The 21,492-nt window shown below is 36.0% G+C and overlaps 1 protein-coding gene and 1 pseudogene across 2 annotated transcripts; both read left to right on the top strand.

Moving 5' to 3' along the window:
- Positions 1 to 994: 994 nt before the first annotated feature.
- On the top strand, positions 995 to 16,161 carry LOC121759167 (annotated as a pseudogene).
- A 61-nt stretch (positions 16,162 to 16,222) lies between these two features.
- Positions 16,223 to 17,224, top strand: LOC121758755 (kinesin-like protein KIN-UB). Of its 2 annotated transcripts, XM_042154151.1 has the most exons (3): positions 16,223 to 16,349; positions 16,434 to 16,526; positions 16,759 to 17,224. In XM_042154151.1, the coding sequence occupies exons 1-3, from the start codon at positions 16,223 to 16,225 to the stop codon at positions 16,785 to 16,787; spliced, it is 249 nt and encodes an 82-aa protein (XP_042010085.1). In that variant the 3' UTR covers positions 16,788 to 17,224. The 2 variants fall into 2 exon arrangements, with proteins under 2 accessions (XP_042010085.1, XP_042010084.1); XM_042154150.1 differs by lacking the exon at positions 16,759 to 17,224 and having other exon boundaries at positions 16,434 to 16,745.
- The last annotated feature ends 4,268 nt before the right edge of the window (positions 17,225 to 21,492 follow it).

Genomic DNA, 21,492 nt, shown 5'->3' with positions numbered 1-21,492 from the left:
AGGTACTGTCATTGATAGATATTTAGATTTAATTTTAGGATTGAATTGAATACATTATGATTGTTATGGTTGCATAGTTACTAATTTGGCTATTATGCCGTGTTGGTATGCATGTTGTAGGTGGAGAAAGTACTTGGAGTGGGAGGATTACAAGATCAAGTTGGACCATCGGTTGGAGATGAGCTTCAAAATGCATCTCGGGATGCCCAACCTAATGTTGATGAGGTATTGTTACTGTACTGTGATTATTTTGAGTCCTAATGTTGATGAGGTATTGTTACTGTCCTGTGATTATTTTGAGTTTTGTGTTTGAAATTGAATATTGTTTTGTTTCACAATGATTTTGTATTAATTTTGATATTAGTTTTCATGCATAGCATATTGATTTTGATATTATGTTGTGTTGGTTTTGAGGAGGGGATTGATGTGGTTAACAAATGCGTTTTGGTTGAGTTTGCAGCCAACTGAAGTAGTTGAACAAGCAGATAAACCAGAATCAGTTGCATATGTTGGTAATGCACATACAGATGATGATGTGTACAGGCCAATTATGGATGCTTTGGAAGATTACGTGCCATTTAAATCACACTCAAAAGGGCAGTTTGTGCCAGACTTTGTTGAAGCAGCTGCTGTGTTTCAGGAGTATCTTGTGTGGCTGACTGAGGCTGAGGAGAGGAACAATGGAGGATGAACAAGATTTCCACCTGTGGTTAAGGAGGTGAACACAGAGGAAAACCAAGGAGGAGAAAACACAAATGGTGTTGAGGATGTGGTCAATGGAGGAACAAGAATTGCACCTGAGGAGGATGTGAACATAAACTTGCAAGATGGCCAGGTCGAGGACGACGATGACGACGTAGACATAGGCGACTGCCCTCTGCACAACGAGGGTTTTGATATGCATTGTGATGATGACTGCCAAGACTTTGATCAGTTCATTTCTCTGGCAAGCATGTGTCGGGATGAGCAATTGTTTGCGTCTTATTTCTAAGAAATGACCAGACAACGCGAGGCTGAGAGAGCCGCAGCCACAGCCAAATCTTCCGCCGCAGCCGCATCCAAATCTACCTCGAAGACAACTAAATGCTGCAAATTATCTCATGTGGTAGATACTCACAATCATGAAGCCCAACGGATGGCTGAGGATGCTGACATGCTAGATGACATAGCCAATGCCGAGGTGAGACATGTTGATTCAGACGATGAAGCACCTACGCGGAGTCCTGTGGTGAAACAGTAGTTCATACTCACTAATCAGTTGCCACACTTTAGTGTTGGACATATCTTTGACAGCCGAGACTTCTTTAGACAGGTCCTCCAACAGCATGGCATGATGTTGAAGAGGCCCGTTTATATCAAAGTGAATGATGATACAAGAATGAGAGCTGTGTGCCGTGGGGCTGATGGTGGGTGCACTTGGTTTGTGTACATGCATAAGGAAAAAAATGGGGACTACGTGGTGCAAACATTAAACAGGGAGCATATTCACACATGTTCAGAGGTTCAAGAAAATAAATGGATCACGGCTAAGTGGTTAGGGAAACAATTCATTGAGAAGATAAAAACAAATCCGCAAATTCCATTGGTTGCAATCAGACAATGTGTAGATGAGCAGTTTGGTTCCAGACTTAGTCGGATGAAGGCATATAGGGCTAAGTGACACGCACTCGAAGGCATATTTGAGAGCATCGACAAGCAATTCAGGAAGCTCTTCTACTACAAGAATGAGCTGCTTCGAACGCATCCCGGCTCAACTGTTCAGAGACATTATGAGAATCATAGACGTACACTAAGCTCAAGTCCGAGGTTCCTCAGAATTTATATTTGCCTAGGGCCACTAAAGATCGGATGGACACGGTTCTGTCGACCTATCATCTTCCTTGACGCATGTTTTTTGCAGGGGACGTATAAGGGACAAATATTGACTGCCATCAGGATCGATCACAACAATGGCTGGTGAACTATAGCTTGGGTTGTTTGTGAAACTGAAAGCTATGCGCAGTGGAAATGGTTTCTAGATCATCTGGATGAGAACTTGCAGCTATCAGAAAACGGCCCTCGATATATATTCATGTCTGAACAACAGAAGGTAAGTATTGCAATTGGAAATTTTTTCATATCATATTATAACTTGTTAGGTAACAACTTTCGTTTATATATGGACAGGGTTTGTCGAAGATAATTGCTTAAAAGTATCCGCAGAGTGAGCACATGATCTGTGTACATCATATGTACAACAACTTTAAGAAGCGATTCTCAGATAAAGAGTTGAAGAAAAGGATGTGGCAAATATCTGATAGCACGACTGTGGAGGTTTTCGAGAAGAGATTGGATGAACTTCGGGTGTACAACCAGGCTGTCTATGAGCATTTGGTGGCTGCGGCACCAAAAGAAAAATGGGTTAAGGCGTACTTCTCTGGACATGCAAAATGTGATACACAGGTAAACAAGTTTTAACTGTATAACACATGTTTAAAGTATATTATAGTGTTTTGGGTTGTGAATCAAGATTTACCATCGTCTAATGTCGACATTATTCTGCAGCTGAACAATATGTGTGAGACGTTTAATGCTAAGATCGTCGAGGCACGTGAAAAACCTATTATGACGTTGTTGGAGAAAATTCGAACAAAACAATTGAAGCGCATCTAGATAAGAGGTCAGTGGGTAAAGAACTACTACTACCCCGTACCACCTGTTATAAAAGAGATCCTTGATAAGGCGGCATCAAACTCTACTTCTTGGAGAGCCTTGTGGAATGGGGAAAATGAGTATCTGGTCTCTGTGCCTGCTGGTCAGTTTGTGGTGAACATGCTCAATAGGACATGCACGTGTAGTCTTTGGCAAATCAGTGGGCTCCCTTGTGTGCATGTTGCAGCATCCATACTCAGGTGTAAGCACCCTCTAACTGATTATGTATCATCATTTTACGCGAGGGCCAGCATGGCGACACTATATGAGCTTGTGTTGTACCATATCAACGGTATGGAAAACTAGTCAAGGTCTTCGGAGGTTGGTTTTGAGCTGGACCCTCCAAACACCAAAAGGGAACGTGGGCGCCCAAGGAAACTGCGGAGAGAACAGCCTCAGGTAACACATCTTTTTTCAGATTATATGTATCATATGTGGTGTTCGTCATTCACTAAGAATGCAAGTTTGATTTGCTGCTAGGTACGTCTTCACGAGAATGGAGTTGAATCGCTACAGCGAACTCCAGTGCTCTCATGCGGTCGATGTGGGCAAATTGGTCACAATAGGCAGACTTCTCAGAATGACCCTTCAGTACCCAACAGCCAACGCAGACAAGCAAGTGGTGATGGGAGTCAAGAGCCTGACGCGCACAGGGACCGACCGCCTCGCCCTCCTACAAAGACAACTGTTGGGCCGAGTCGTGCTGCCTCCTCATCAGCCCATGTTCGGAAAGCTCAGAGATGTGGTCGTCGGAAGGCGACTGATTGAATTGAATTGGCCTCCAATATGAAACTGTGTTTTTTGTGAATGGCATTGCAAGTCTCTAAACTTAACTTAATCGTTTTTTGTTGTAAATCACATACAGTCTGTGTCTCTACCCTTAATACTTGGGTTGCTACACCTTGTTGTTTGTTTTTGCCCATTGACTAGTAAAGGGATGTGCAGACTGATGATGATTTTGGTATGCATTTATGTAGGATTGCATACATAAGTTAGGAGTACTCCGTATGTACATAAACCTTCTACTTGATGTGCTATTATTTTGTGGTATCCACTACCTCTCACATCTCAGATGACTATTAGTACGAAGTATGATATTATTTTGTGTTGTAGTTTTTGCCATCTACTACATCTGATATTACTATTAGTACACAATATGTTATTATTTTCTATGTTGTACTAGTTTGTGCAATAGATTTGATATTAGTTTCGTATGACATGTGATATTAACGATCAGTAGCCAATTTAATATTATTTTCATATACTGCATCTGAAATTAGTTATGTATCAGATCAGGCTTTAAGACGCATTGGATTCATCCAACTTCCAACTTCCAACTTCCAATTTCCAACTAACTCATTTAATCATACCCCATCAACCAATATAAAAACTTGCACAACCAAATACATACGCCACAACACAACACAATGGAGACTACCACAAATCCAAATCCAGTCATTGGTGGAAAATTGTCTAAGGAAAAGTTGAGAAGTATCTTTGCAAGATTAAAGCGACCCAAAATGCAAGTGAAGCGAAGCCGACACCATCGGAACTGAGTTTCGTTTCTCAGCACTGGTCTCAGAAACTGTCGCCAATGTCACAGTTGTCTCAAGCTCAACTATGACAGCGACGTCGAACAATCAACACCCATTCGAATGGGCAGTGGAATGGGAACAATGGGTGGAAGATGTCGAACAAGATCCATTCTAGTAGATGTCCAGCAACATCAATTTAAGTAGGATTTCCAACATGATCCATCTCAGTGGCCATTATATTATTACTAGGTACTATTAGTTTTATTTCTAGATTTCGTGTATTACCACACGTCGGACCGGTCGAATGAAAATTTAAATGCCCATTTTCATACTTTTACTTCCGACAACGTTAATTTCATAGTGCATCAAATAAAATTTCAAATCAATTTTTCATTCACTACAACATCAGAAACTTCAAACTTCATAAAATTTGATTGTTATAGACCTTAGAAAACGCATAATCAAATTAAATTGACGCCAATCAAAATTTTCCCCAATAATCACGTATTGCAATCTAGTTATCAAAACTACTTGCTCAAACTCACGATAATGGATATAGATGAAACAAACAACGGAAACCCAACAAATCAAAGAAATCAACTTCGTCCCAAAAACTGCACACTTCGGATAACACCACCATAAATAAACCTTGCAACATTTCATTTGATTTCTTGTTTCTTGTTACGGGCGACTGTTGCGGAGGAACCAGAGGAACAAGAAGGGAAGAGAGATAGATGAGAGAAGGTGTAAAGAGAGAGAAATATACAGTCACACATCAATTACACCACCTGCACAGCTGACACCACTGAAAAGTCAAAAATTTGAAATGTCCAAATTGCCCAAACCCTCAAAAGGGTATTTTCGTCTGAAAATAGTGCAAAATGACCAATTTCTAGATAAACCCTTAGTCCAGGGATTACTGAGGATATTTTTAAAGTCCAGGGACTATGGGTGAGATAAGCCCATAGTCCAGGGAGCATTTTTGAAGTTCACTCTTCTTTAATTATTTACGGATCAAATCGGGTAGTAAAGTCTAATTTATTTTTATTTTTATTTTTATTTTTATTTTATTAACTAACTTTAAAGAAAGAGCGAAACCTAGTCTATTGAATAGTGAGTCTCTTCGGGCGTTTAAATTTTCAACCTTTTACAAATTTGATTCGCATCATGAAATTTCAGTAATATAACTGGTAATTATTTTTAAATAAGCATTAGTTGATGTAATGGGATTCATTCAATTCTCCATATGAGAAATCAGATTATTCCTTTTGGAAAAAGTAAATAGACTTTTAATACGTATTAAAATCTTATGCTATCAAGATATAATAATGAAATCGAAGAAGGGAATTCCGATAACTTAGAGAAAACATCAATGCCGCAACCAGATCGGCGCCAAATTAAGGTATTATTTTATTCAAAAGGTAATACTATCATTTTATAACATGAGAGAACTACACTGTAGTCCCTGATTTTATTCAAAAGGTAATACTATCATTTTATAACAAGAGAGAACTACACTGCTAGTCCCTGATTTTGTCGAAAAATGAAACAATGGTCCCTAAAATATTTTATATCATTTTTGGTACGCTAAGATTAAAGTAATCCTAGGCATCAATATTTAAAGTTTTGGGGCATTTTGGACCTTTCTATTCTCCCTTTAATTTTTTTCATTTTTTCTTCCCTCACCATTTTATTTTATAAACTCAATTATACTTTCATTTAAATAATATTTGATGTTTTATGATTTCAAAAATTTAAATAAGAAACCAAATGTTTTAATTATGTTTTATTTATTTTTAAAATTAAATATTATTTATTATACAACTTAATCTATATGTTTGCGAAGAAAAAATTATATTTCATAGTAACATTTTTTAATATAAATGTTAAAGTGAATTATAGAAAATTCTTTGTGGGATTTATTTTTACTTAAAAATGTTACTTAAAATTTTCAAATTTGAGAAGAAAAAATATTATAGTGAACTATAGTAAATTTTTATTTAAAAATGTTACTTAAATATTTAAATGTTACTATACTTAAGTGAAAAATAAATATTTCAATTACATTAATTAAAATATAGTATAGTGAAAAATATTTTTTAAATATAATAATTAAAATTTAAGTGAATTATATCTAACGTAAATTAAAGCGAACTCTTGCAAGTAACATTTTTTTACTAAAAATATTAAAGTGAACTATATTAATTTTTTCATTATAAAGCTTAATTTATATGTTATTCAAGTAATTATTTAAAAAATTTAAGTGAATTAATTCAAAAGAAATATTTTTTTTGTAATAGGTGCTTTATGTATGTCCAAAATAATTGCATGATTGAAGAGGTACTAAAACTGTAATTTCCAGATACCAAAAATGCCCTCCATGGCATTTAGGAGATTCTTCTAATGTAGAGGGATATAAAAGACCGGCAGGTACCAAAAATGTAATTTTTAGATATCAAATAGGCTATAAAATTTTTTTAGGGACCATTGGTGCATTTTTCGACAAGATCAGAGACTATTAGTGTAGTTCACTCTTATAACAAAAATGTTTCTTTTTGTTTGAAACGCGATGTATATTTATAATAAAGAGAAATGATATGCTACATACCTTATGTGGGTTTAGAGATGTCAAATGGGCTGGGCCGACCCAACCTAGCCCGACCTAGGCCCGGTATGGGCCGGCCCAGGCCCGGCCCATCAGTGAAATGAAGAGGGCTTGGGCTGGGCTGGGCTGAGTAGATTAATCGGGCTCCAATTGGGCCTTTTTACAAACCCAGGCCCGGCCCGAGTCTAGGCCCACACAAAGCCCCGCCCCGGCCCAGGCCCAGGCCCAGGCTCGGCAGAAGCTAACTTATGTACTTGGTTTTATACTATACTATACTTTTAGTTCTTTCAATAGACTTATTTATGCATAACAAAAGTAAAATACTAATAACATATTCATATCTCCTAGTATTAATTTATTATTAGACATATGGTTATATTATATTTGTATATTTTAAAGATATGTTATTAATAGCATCATGCAAAAAATATTCAATTAATTTAATTATTACTTAACTTAAATTAAAACTTATACTAATAAATTTGATTTTCATAATTAAAGAGATTAGTTTTGACTATTTTTGTTCAAAAATAGAGGATCCTAGAATTGATTGTGCTATAATAATTTTGATTTGCATAATTGTAGAGATTGGTTGTTAATAATTTATTTCTACCAAATATAATTCCATAAATATAGTAGTAATTGATTAGTTTTCCATATGTATGCAAAATGTAATATGTATATATTCCCTTACGTGTATATATATATGTGTAGACTATGAAGTTTGGATACTATTTTCATACATATCCATTTTATTAATATATTACTAGATGCATGATTATTTTATATTTGTATGTTTTCAAAATCATTCTAAATTTTATTAATAATATTACTAAAAAATAATCAGTTAATTCAATTATTCAACCTAAATCATTTGGTTTCCATTATTACATTTAATTTGCATAATTATAGATATTAGTTGTTAATTGATTTATCTCAATTAAAAATAGTTATATAATTATAGTATACAATAATTCCTAATTTTGTGGGATTGTATAACATATGCGTGTATGTGTAATACACAAATCAATTATTACATATTCCAATATAAAACTCATGTCTACAAAATCTTACCTTATTTTGTGGGAATATATCTTTATGCATCAATTATACTATACTATTCCAATATAGATTAATTAATAGGTATAGCACAGTAAAAATTTTGAACTTGGCCCAGCCCAGAAACGGCCTGGACCACAAATCAACTGGGCCCGGGCCTGAGCTGGGCCCATTATGTATACCAAAACTCAGGCCCGACCTGACCCACCACCAACGTGGGCCGGGCCGGGCCGAAATGTCACTGGGCCCACTGGGCCGGGCCACTTGACACCTATATGCGTGCTCCTTATGTGAACATCATTCTTGTTTGACACACGTTTAACATTGTTCGAGTTCGATTTATATATTTAGTTTGACTCTAATACATTAAAAATTGTTATTGCAATTTTTAATTTTATAAAATTCAGAAAAATCAAAGCTTGATTTGTTATTTTATTCATTTGTTTGATATTAAAGATAAAACGAGCAAATCGAGCTTTGATTTTTATGAATTTTGTGAAATTAAAAATTACAAAAACATTTTTTAATGTATTAGAGTCAAACTAAATATATAAATCGAATGAACAATGCTAAACGCGTGTCAAACAAGAATGATGCTCACATAAGGAGGTTGCATAAGGTATATAGCATATCATTCCTCTTATAATGAATACTTAATTTTGTTTAGAGACATATGACATGTTTGGTTGACGGGAAAGTAAAGTTGCTAAGGAAAATGAATCCTGAAAAAATGAATACCAAGTATATGATTCATAGTAACTTTACTTTTTTGTGTTTGGAAAATATCAAGATTTTAAATTTAATTTAAACACCAAACTATAAATATACTTATTATTTTTATATAATTAAATACAAATAATAATAATTATTTATTACTATTACGATGGATAGTTTAAATATGAATTATCCATCATAATATATAATAATATAATTGTAATTAAAGTTACATAGAGTATTATACTAATTTATTATAATAACAAAATATAATAATAATTATTAATATAATATTTATGGATATTATAATTTTAAAATTTCACCACGACTTTGTAGATTAATTATTAATTTATAAAATATAATTATTATTATTTATTATACAATGATTTATATTATATAATTATATTTTAATTATTTAAGAAATTATTAATTACTATATTATAAAATTTTAAAAATATAGTTATACTTATGATTATTTTAATAATAGTTATTTATTATACTAAAATTAAGTAGTATGATTTATAATTTTAAATTATTTTAAAACATTGTAATTATTAATAATAATAATAATAATAATAATAATAATAATAATAATAATAAAATTATACTATATTGCATTAAATATGTAAGAATCCTAAAACTGGGAAAAAGAATACCTAAGAAAAGTTAGGATTCGGAATCCTGAAAAGTTGTACTCCCTCCGTTCCATGTTAATAGAGTCATTTTACCATTTTAGGAAGTTCCAAGTTAATTGAGTCATTTCTATATTTAGTAAAAAGTAACCCCCTCTCTTACTTTATTCTCTCTACATCTCTCTTACTTTATTCTCTCTTACTTTATTCACCAACCACTTAACACACTATTCTTAAACTCCGTGCCGAAAAGAAACGCCTCTATTAACAAGGAACGGAGGGAGTACTAATTTTACGTGTTCTCGGGATTCTGATTACTTTCCCAGTTTGATTAAAAACCAAAACAAACACATGAATTTAAAATTTAAGGAATCAAATTACTTTCTCAGAATCCTGACAACCAAAACATGACCATATTGTATTTGCAATAATAAAAAATTAGGGATTTTTATATAATGTTTTATTATTTTTTTTTAGTTATTTATAAAAGTTGTACACAGTAGTTTATTATTTTAGACATTGCTATCCTCTGTCTATCAAAATAACAATAAGATTTCAGCTTTTTATTTAAAATACAAGTTTAATCTATTTTATCAATGCAACGAATGGATTTGATACATATGCTTTATCAATATTAATATACTTCATTAAAATATATATGCTTCACGATTTTTTAACGATTATATGCTCTGTATAGTTCACATTCTAAGCCCCTTCACGTCCAACAATGAAAATAACGTGCTTTGATATGTATTAATAAGCTTTAGTTAATTAAATGATATTCGTTCAATTGTATAAAATCAAGAAGGAAAATCCCCCAAAATCAAAATTAAAATTAAAATTAAAATTAAAATTAAAATTAAAATTAAAATTAAAATTAAAATCAAAATCAAAATCAAAATCAAAATCAAAATCAAAATCAAAATCAAAATCAAAATCAAAATTAAAATTAAAATTAAAATTAAAATTAAAATTAAAATTAAAATTAAAATTAAATCACAGAATAAAGAAATCGAAGAAGGAAAATCCCCCAAAATCAAGGAAAATCAGAGAAATCATCCGCAACCAGATCGGCGCCAAATTCTGGGAGGTAATCTGCGATGAGCAAGGCATCAACTGCGGCGACTCAAGGAGGCCGAGAATTGTGGCTGCTTGCAAGGTTGCTTCTCGACTATTGGCTCCCTCCATGCGCTGCTCTGGCTTCGGCGACAACAGCTGTAATTTCTCCGCTTTCTAGAAATCTGCAGACCGCTGAAGAGTACATATCATCGGTGCCGGCCAAAATTGCTGCTCAGAGAGCTTAAGCCCCATCCTCTGTCTTACTAGTTACACACCTGAATGCGGAGAGAAATTTATGGCATTATGATGATATCAGAGAGCTTTTCTAGATATTCATGTTTATTATTTTGTGGACTTGTCGCATGTTCCTTTGGAAGCTGGAAAAAATGTTTATAGAATGCATATACATATCCTATTAATGAGTGATCACTTAGTACTAGTTATGAGTTAGCAAATCTAAGACTTCCAAGCTTCATTATGTTTTTAGACGTGATAAACTACTTGAGAAATATAGTATATACTTTTTGATTAAGCAAAATCTGATTCATGTATGCTACTTGGGTAGTTTCAGTAAGAATCCGAGTTGCTGTAAGATTGCGACCTCAGGATACCAAATAGTTGTTGCCAAACCTGTTGTTGAGGTGAGCTTGGCAGAGCTTTAGTATTATCTAGCATATCGAGCATTTCATACTGAAGCAAGTTTGCTGTGCTAAAAGGGCTCAGTGTGTTTGGTATTCCTGGATATTAACGGATTACAGAAAAGCGCAAATGAATAGGTTTAAAGTTTATTTTTATGTCCGCATTTGGCTCATGTTTAAAATTTCCATCATCAGACTGAAAGAGTATGCTAAGTCATGGAATACTTTTCTTGTATACAGAAGCTGTTTTGAACTCTCTCTTGATTATAGATTATTAGATTTTATGCTGTTTCTTTTCTTTCCCAGAGTGTTGTACAGGGTTACAATGGGACAGTGATGGCTTATGGTTAAACCGGAACCGTGAAGACTTATACTATAGGACGATGAGACGATGAAGATACCTCTGCTCGGGGTATAATGGTTCGTGCGATGGAGGATATTCTTGCAAATATCTCACCCGAGACTGATTCTGTCTCAGTTTCATTCTTGCAGGTTGAACAGGCTACTTGCATGCTTGAATATTGGTTCCATCATTATGGACATCTTTCTTTGTCCAATTGAGTTATTCCTCGAAGATCTTTATATTCTGAAGTGCTATTCTTATATAGAATTATTGTTTTTTTGTGTAGCTTTATATGGAATACATCCAGGATCTGTTGAACCCAGCAAATGATAATATACTATCAATTATTGAGGACCAGAAAACTGGTGGTGTTTCATTGCCAGGGGCGACAGTCTGGGAGATCAGAGACCAGCAAAGTTTCATGCAACTCTTACGCTTTGGTGAAGCCCATAGGATTGTTGCCAACACTAAACTGAAGTACTGAACACTGAATCTTCTCGGAGTCATGCCCTTCTGATGGTAATCTTAGTATTGATAGCTTTATTTTTTGGTTGCCTTTACATTTCGGCCTCTGTAATTATGAAACATTGATACTCATTTGTCATAGTGTAGGTACATGTGGAACAAGTCTGTAGTGGAAAGGGATGAATTTTCTTTTGATGCACAAAATTGCTCAATTGGTAATTTGAGGCCTCCTATGCTACGCAAAGGCAAACTGATCGTGGTAGATCTTGCTGGTTCCGAACTCAATCAGGTCTTTGGAACTCTCTACCTGAGACCCACATCAGGTTCAATCCGCTCCTCTTAACCTAGTTTAGGTCATAACTAGAATGAATTGCCTCTGGTCTTTCTTTCTGATCTTGGATTGATTTTCTTGATGCGGAATCTAAAAATTTTAATGCCCATCTCTAGATTAGAGTCAGTTGGGGCCATGCTCGTTTTGTTGATAATATTGTGTTCAGTGGTTAACTATTTGGAATTGTAATTTAAGTTTTTTATTGTTCTTGAAGGAAGCGAGGGACATATACTAGAAGAAGCCAAGTCTATAAATCTTTCACTTGGTGCTTTTGGGAAATGTATAAATGACTTGGCGGAAAACAGTCCTCACGTCCCAGTTTGAGATTCAAAGCTTACAAGGCTACTTAAAGATTCATCCGGAGGTCAGAGTTAGTGCTTGTTTTGAAAGTATATTGTGTGTGAGCTTCTGTTGAACAACTTCAGTAATTTTCCATGACACTTTGTGAAGCAATATCATCACACATTTGCATAACCTGTTTAAAAAATTGGGTAATATATATCTGCTCATAGTTACATTGTTTTAACCTATAACCATAAATCAATGTGTACAGAGTCAGGATATGATTTGTACTTATGCTGCAGGGACATCCAGAACATCATTAGTTATCACAATCGGTCCTTCTCCACATCTCGAGCAGAGACTTCAAGTACCATAATGTTTGGGACAAGGGTGAGTTGTTAGTAGCAGACACTGTGATCCAGATCTAAGTAAATGTAAAAGTGTTCACATACTTTCAATTAGAAAAGATAGAAGTGGTTTATTTTTTGAAATTAGGTTCAACCATAATGTGTGCACATGCTGATTTATACCAGGCTATGAAAGTGGAGAACATGCTGAAGATTAAGGAAGAATTTGACTACAGGAGTTTGGCCAAGAGACTTGAGATGGATATTGATAAATTTATGGCCGAGAATGAAAGGCAGCAAAAGTTTTATGAAAATTAGATTGAGCGAATCAGATTAGAAGCAGAGGAACATGTCGCTGAGGCTGAAAGGAATTATGTGGAATCCTTAGAGGTATATATATGCCTTAATATGCCTATGAAATCCTGAATATCTTATTGTATTTAGAATACAGTTTAGAATTCACAGAGAAATAATGCAGTCTAGTTATGTATTAGTAAATGCAGTTTCAGCCTTAATCACTGTTTTCATTTTGAATCCCCTAAAAAACCATAAAAAAATTCTCGAAGCTATTTGATCTTTTTAGTTTTGTGGCCTTTATCAACCTTTTGTATTAGGAGGAGAAAACCAAATGTCAGATGGATGATATGGAGTCAATTGAGAAGCTTGAGAAGTAGACTATCGACCAACAAAAGCATGCTATTAATGCAGAGGTAGTTTGGGTTTGCTACCGTCATTTGCTGTAGTTGTGATAACTTGCTCCTCTCATTTTTTACATGGCAATAAAATTGATGAATCAAAGCAGATCTGAAATAAGATGTGAATACCTTTTTTTTGTTGCCACTTGTCACTTTCTCAAAGTTTAAGTGAGGATTTGAATTACTCTCATGCAGATTAACAATGGTGCTGGTAATGAGGAGGTTGTGGAGCTAAAAAGGCTGCTCAAAGATGAAGTTTGTCTACGAAAAGCAACTGAAGATGAAATTCACAACTTAAGTAATCAGCTATTTAGATTTTCAAAGATGGAGGTATGGACAGTAAGATATGAGTAAAATAATTTGATCCTTGGATGTGTAGCTACCTATGACTAACTCTTGTTGTGTAGTTGGCAGGTGGAAACTCTGATGGCTCTAGCCTTCAGCAAGAAGAAGTGAGATATTTAAGGAGTGAACTGGCACAAATATCTATTGAAGCTGATCAAGTATGTTTCGTATTGACTAATGACTACTAGCGTTTTTAGTGGTTAAAAGCATCTTACTGTGACAAGTAATTTTTGCCCTTGCATACTTCTATTTTAAAGTTATCCCATCGGTGTCTGCTTTGATTGTCCTAAGCTCTGAAGCGAAAGGCCTTCTAGCTAAAATTGTAGTACATTTATTTTGTGAAAACGAATACTTAAGCAGTCTATTCTGTTTTTAAGAGGTGGAATCTGGTGATAAAGTTGATTCAGTTATGGGAATGCTAAATGTGTTATTCATTTTCAAAATTTAGTCGATAACTCATTTGTAGTCGATAACTCATTTGTATATCTTCTTGAAAAAAAAGAACCCATTCAAATGTAATAACCTTTTCATCTGATCCTTTAACTTTCCCTGTTTGAATATTACTTGTATAGTTGGCCAAGTTTTTCTTGATCTTTATGTCCATAGGCGAGAGGCTATGCAGATGGATACAACTATGGCAATCCCCCAGCTGGTCAAGATTCCTATCATATGCGGTCTAGAGATGGTAATAATGGAGAACAGGCATCTATTGCAAACCTTCATGAACAAGGTGCTGATTAGGCATTTCTGTCACATTTTTTCAGATCATCTTCATGTATCTGTAATTGTATTCATCTGCTTCTTGATATAACAGTTGGACTGCAAAAGATATTATCATTACTTGAGTCTGAGGATGCTACTGTACGGATATATGCGGTAAAAGTGGTAGCCAACTTAGCTGCAGAAGGTATTTCACATTTGCTCCTGCATACATCGTCTGAATTGTTCAATGTCTTTCTGATCTCCTAAAGTAATAACTACAACTGCAAAGTTGTTGTCCTCTAATATTGCCTTAAATTTCTGTATTTCATTCTACTGGAAAAGTCCTGTATAATACGAATTTGTATGATTTGTTATGATTGACAAATATATTTGCAGTTTGATCATTAACCAAATCTGAAGCTGGAATTCAGTTGTGATTTCCTCAGAAACAAAATGAGTTGTTTGGTCTGTTTGATGACCATGTGCTCACCCCCTTGTACCCCCTATGATCCTATCGGGTCCCTCATATATACATACTTATGTGTGTGTCTTTTGCCCATCTGCTAACAAGTGAAAAGCTGTATAGAATAATCACCCTAATATTAACTGTTAGGTTCAGTCTGAATTTGATATAGAATTTTGACCAACTTTTACAGTGTGTGGATTTGATGACATGGAATTCCATACTTTGCTTGTCTGAATTACATACACTTAGAGATGCAGAGATAGATAGCATTTAATGGAACTTCATATATAATTTTGAATATGCCAGATTTTACCATAAGCTTTGCCCTTTGTTAGTTTATCATGTTGTAATAATGAACACTTCACAAAGATTTATGTATTTGATGTCTCAATACTTCTGTCATACGTGTATACCAAATTTATCACTTCTTCCCTTGCAAGAAATTCAATATTATATTCATTCTCTGCCTACGATGGTTTATAAGGTGTAGGATAATGCAAACTGAGGATGATTATTCTATTGGATTGTGACATTGCTCTGATATTTCTTCAACAGGATTTCAGCTATGTCATTCCGGACAGGATGAAGTTACATTCTCCGTCTTTCCATCGCCAAAGGTATCCGACACTGTTGTTGAGCCTTATTATGCCACGTTGTTTGTTCATCAGCTCGTTGAGAATGCGGATGAGTGTATGTTTGTGGATAACGAGGCTCTCTATGATATCTGCTTCCGAACTCTTAAGCTTTCCACTCCTACCTGTAAGTTTGCTTATTTTGGTGATTATTTGATGTACATGATTTAGCAGGCAGTATCTCTGATGCAAGTCATTATGGCCGTTGTATTGCAGTTGGCGATCTCAACGACCTTTTCTCCGGCACCATGAGTGGCATCACATGCTGTCTCCGTTTCTCATGCCAACTCAATTCTGACCTCGGGAAACTGTCTGTCAACCTTATCCCCTTTTGACTGCTTCATTTCTACATGGTTGGATTTGCACCCTTAAGCTCTGATTGTCCTAAGCTCCGAAGCGAAAGGCCTTCTGGCTAAAATTGTACATTGTATGTTGTGAAAACGAATACTTAAGCAGTCTATTCTGTTTTTAAGAGGTGGAATTTGGTGATAAAGTTGATTCAGTTATGGGAATGCTTAATGTGTTATTCATTTTCAAAATTTAGTGGATAACTCATTTGTATATCTTCATGAAAAAAAGAACCCATTCAAATGTAATAACCTTTTCATCTGATCCTTTAATTTTCCCTGTTTGAATATTACTTGTATAGCTGGCCAACTTTTTCTTGATCTTTATGTCCATATGCGAGAGGCTATGCAGATGGATACAACCTCTGGCAATCCCCCAGTTGGTCAAGATTCCAATCATATGTGGTCTAGAGATGGTAATAATGGAGAACGGGTATTGATTGCAAACCTTCATGAACAAGGTGCTGATTAGGCCTTTCTGTCACAAATTTTCAGATCATCTTCATGTATCTGTAATTGTATTCATCTGCTTCTTGATATAACAGTTGGATTGCAAAAGATATTATCATTACTTGAGTCAGAGGATGCTACTGTACGGAAATATGAGGTAAAAGTGGTAGCCAACTTAGCTGCAGAAGGTATTTCACATTTGCTCCTGTATGCATCATCCGAATTGTCCAATGTCTTTCTGATCTCCTAAATTAATAAGTACAACTGCAATGTTGTTATCATCTACTCTTGCGAAAATTTTCTGTATTTCATTCTACTGGAAAGGTCTTGTATAATAGGAATTTGTATGATCATTAACCAAATCTGAAGCTGGAATTCAGTTGTGGTTTCGTCAGAGGCTAATTATTGTCCTGGTTTCAGAGGCTAATCAAGAGCTCATAATGGCCTGAGGTGGAATATGTCTTTTAGCTATGACAGCCACTGTTGCAGAAGATCCTCAAACTCTAAGAATGGTTGCTTAGGGTTGGTCCCCTGCTTCCTACCATCCCTTAATCTGTACTCGATTCTCAGTCTTTAGTGATTTTAACAGAGTATTTTTTAGGTAAACTATTTCCTTCTGGAAACGAATAGGTAACTAGAATTTTACATGATTGTGAACTCTAGCTTTATATTTTATGCATGCTTTGGAAGTCGGAGAAACTTAGCAAAGGCAGTCATTATTTGATGCATGGCTGTGATTTGTTAATGATATGGTGGTCCAGTTACAGGATCAAGGCACGGCCGGTCCCTCCTGATAGACGATGGCGCCTTGCCATGGATCGTGCAAAATGCCAACAGCGAAGCTTCACTAATCAGACGTCATATTGAGCTCGCACAGCAATTTGTTAACGAGGTCATGCCTATTCTTATATTTTAATTGTTTTTTTTTTCAAAAATTCAATTTATGACAATATATCTTGATATGTTTTTCCTATGTCAAAATTATATTACTCCCTCAGTTCCATAAAAATATGAACTTTTTTAATTTTCGACCGTTCCAAAAAAATATGGAATTTTTCCATTTTACGCCACTCTCATAAAAATAGTACTTTCTATTTTTGGTAACTTCTTTCCATATAATAAGATGAGCCCTATAATTACTTTTTCTTTTCTATATCTCTTATTTCATCAATTGTGTTCGTCCCAATGTCCATATTTTTTTTATGGGACGAAGGGAGTAGTGCATCTTATTATTATCCATCTCACCTCCCCTTTTATAATTAATTTAATTACCATAAATTTTATTTTGACTTATTATATACTCCCTCCGTTCCTCATTACGTGTCCCACTTTGACTAGACACAGTTTTAAGTGAGTTGAAAAAGTTAATGAGATGTGTGTCCTATTTTTGTATATTAGTATTGTAATAAAATTGTAAAGAAATGAGTTCTAATCGCGAATCGATAAACGAGAATTGGAAAGGAGATTCTTGAGGAGAGTAATTGAGCAAAAGAGAGGAAATCTTATTCAATCGGAGCTCAAAAGGTGATTACAAACTGAATGGGAAGAATGAGAAAAGCCAAACAAACTTAACAAACTTGAATAACAAAACTAACAACTAGTTTCTAATCTGACGGCTCAGATTTAATCCATCAACTAAAACTCAATCGAACGGCTGCTGAAGCACGCGAACTTAAGATGAGCTCGATGCTCATTTCCTTTGAAGTATCTCGAACACTTTGATCCTTTGGAGACTGAGCTATCACAAGCTAACAAACTTCACCTTGATTGCTCAATCACCAACTTGCTTAAGTCTGCACAAGTTCACCAAACTCATGCACAAACGAAACTTTTTTCTCAGCAAAGGTTTGGTTAACATATCCGCAGGATTCTTCGAAGTATGCACCTTGAACACCTTCACCTTCCCTTTCTCTATCTCTTCTCTGATGAAATGCAAACGCACGTCTATGTGCTTGCTCTTTTCATGGTAGACCTGATGCTTTGCTAAGCTTAGTGCACTCTGATTATCACACCCAATGCTGACCGCTTCTTGCTTCAAACCAAAGTCTCCCAGCATTCCTTTAAGCCAAAAGCTTTCTTTCACAGCCGAAGTAAGTGATATATATTCGGCCTATGTGGTAGACAAAGCCACCACACTTTGGAGATTTGATTTCTAACTCACCGCAGATCCATACATTGTGAATATATACCCTGTTTGAGACCTTCATGTATCAATACTACCAGCAAAATCTGAGTCACAAAAGCCCAACAAGACATCTTCTTCATCATTACTGTCACCATTGAACAAAATTCCATAATCACTTGCACCTCTGAGATATCTTAGCAGCCACTTTAAAGCTGCCCAATGATCATTACCATGGTCTGACATATACCGAGAAGTCACACTAATGGCCTGTGAGATATCTGCCCGTGTGCTTATCATGGCATACAATATGCTCCCAACAATGTTAGCATAAGGAATCCTCCGCATTTCTTGAGCCTCGGCTTCATTTTGCGGCCTCTGATCAGCATATAATTTGAAGTGAAGGGCAAATGGAGTTGAAACTTCTCTGATATTCTCCACCTTAAACCTTTTCAACATTCTGGAGATATAATCAGATTGAGTCAGCCACAGCTGCTTCTCTATTCTATTCCTCACCAAGTATCTTCTTGGCTTATCGCAGATCCTTCATTTCAAATGCTGATATCAAGTCATCTTTCACTTCTTGCACATCAGATATATTTTTCCTAGCTACTAACATATCATCGACATATAGCAGAAGATAAGCTACAGGAACCCCTTTCTTCTTCTTGATGTACACGCATCCATCATACTTGGACCTCACAAAGCCATTTTTAAGCACATGATCATCAAAAGTTATGTGCCAGGCCTGCTTAAGGCCATAAATGCTCTTTTTGAGCAGACTGACTTTGCCTTCTTCTCCAGGCTTTATGAAGCCCTCTGGTTGGGACATATAAATGGTCTATTCTAAGTTGTCATATAGAAAAGCAGTCTTCACATCAAGCTGCTCCAGTTCCCAATCATTTCTGGCCACCAATGCTAGCAACATTCTGATAGAGGCATGTTTAACAACAGGTGAAAACACCTCTGTAAAATCTATTCCTTCTTCTTGTGTGAAACCTCTAGCCACCAACCTGGCTTTAAATCTGATCTGATCTTCTCCAGAGGATTCAATCTTCTTTTTGAAGATCCATTTGCAATTTATTACCTTTCTTCCATCTGGTTTCTCCACAAGCACCCAAGTTCCATTTTTTAGAAGTGATTCTATTTCCTCTATCATAGCCTGCATCCATCTTTCCCATTCTTTACTGCTCATAGCATCTCTATATGTGGTTGGCTCAGAATATTCCACCTCCTCAGCCACACAAAGAGCATAAAACAACATTTCTGAATCAGCATACTTTGCAGGCACCTTTCTGACTCTTCTTGTTCTATCTCTTGCTAGCATCCACTTCTTTAAATCATTTGGACTGCTCTGAGTTGGCTTATCAGTTTCAACATTCTCAGTCTCAACATCTGAGCTCCCTGACTCCACCTCAGATTCATCAGCCCCAACCTCTTCATTATTTGGCTTCTGTTCAATAGAAACTTTCTGATTCTGCATAAAAGGCATTTCAGTCTCAGTAAACACAACATCACAACATCTCGGCTGATAATAATCTTGTGATCTCCTGGCTCTATTGACCAAAGCCTATACCCCTTCACTCAAATCTGGTATCCCAACATTATACACCTTATTGCCCTTGCATCAAGTTTCCCTTGCTTTAAATGAGCAAATGCCTTACAGCCAAAAATCCTCAGCTGGTTGTATTCTCCATGTCTGCCATACCATTTCAGGTCAGGAGTCTCTCCATTTATGCTGGAGGAAGGACCCATATTCAACAGCTTCACAGCAGTGGAGGCTGCCTCGGCCCATAATTTGTTCTCCAAACCAGATGCCAACATCATGCATTTGACTCTCTCCAATATTGTTCTATTGGCTCTTTCTGCAACACCATTTTGTTGAGGATTTAGAGGTACGGTTCTATGCCTCTTGACCCCCTTCTCCTTATAGTAGCCATCAAACTCCTTAGACAGAAACTCCAAACCATTATCAGTCCTTAGACATTTAAGTGTAGTACCCTTTTCCCTCTCAACCTCATTACACCATTGAGTAAAGAATTTAAAAGCCTCTGACTTCTCCTTCAAGATATATATCCAACACTTCCTAGAGAAATCATCTATTATGCTCATATAGTATCTGCCTCCTCCTATAGAATTAACAGAAGCTGACCCCCATAGATCACTATGTGCATAGTCCAGAGGTGCTGAGGAGGTGTGTTTACCTGGTGGATAAGGTGGTGGATAAGGTAGTTTCTTGGATTTTCCAAGAATGCATTCATCACATGGAGTACTGGCTTTGTCCTCTGCAGCATGAATTATCCCCTTCTTAATCAATTCCTTTACACTTCCCTCTGCAGGATGCCCGAGCCTTCTCCATCTGAGAGTTTGAGTTTGAGTTTGTCCTCTGCAGGATGCCCGAGCCAAAGGCTCACACTCTCAGACTTGATCATATTCACTTCTCCATCTGAGAGTTTGAGTCCTGTTGCAATCAAGTAGTATAAGCTGCCCCTCCCCTCTGATAGACTACATTGTTTCCCAGAACCACAGTACTAGTGCTTTCTTGAATTTCCTCAAACAAATTTAGATTGGGGGTGATGTGAAAAGAACATCCAGAATCCATTATCCATGAACCTCCATCCTTCACTTCCATTATGTTGAGTGCATCCGGAGTCTCATTCTCCTCAACACAATCAGTGGAATTAACAGAGTTTCCCCCTGCATTTGCTTGCTTTCTCTTCCAAGCGAAGCAGTCTTTCTTTAGATGTCCTGGCTTCTTACACCAGTGACATGAACGGGTCTCCTTTTGGTCAGTGGATGAAGACTTCGAGCTCTCTGATTCTTTCTTGGCATACTTCCTCCCCTTATACTTTTTGATATTCAGACTCTCTGGCACTGGATCTTGCCCCTTTGCACTGGTCTTGTGCAAGTCTTTGGCCCTCAAAGCAGATTGTACCTCCAATAGGGTGATGGTTCTCTCACGCCCATACATAATCGCATCACGAAGTTGATCATACGCCTTTGGAAGTGCATTCAGGAGCAAGATCGCTTTG

The sequence above is a fragment of the Salvia splendens genome, chromosome 12, assembly GCF_004379255.2.
Source record: "Salvia splendens isolate huo1 chromosome 12, SspV2, whole genome shotgun sequence".
Lineage (NCBI taxonomy): Eukaryota > Viridiplantae > Streptophyta > Magnoliopsida > Lamiales > Lamiaceae > Salvia > Salvia splendens.
Note: the sequence above shows the minus strand (reverse complement) of the source record. Positions and strands in the feature narration are given on the sequence as shown.

What these genes read in the sequence shown, in the direction of transcription:
- LOC121758755 (XM_042154150.1), top strand. Translation starts at nt 16,223, where the DNA reads ATGCGAGAGGCTATGCAGATGGATACAACCTCTGGCAATCCCCCAGTT. An exon ending in TGCAAACCTTCATGAACAAG is followed by an intron (nt 16,350 to 16,433) that starts GTGCTGATTAGG and finishes TTGATATAACAG; the next exon opens with TTGGATTGCAAAAGATATTA.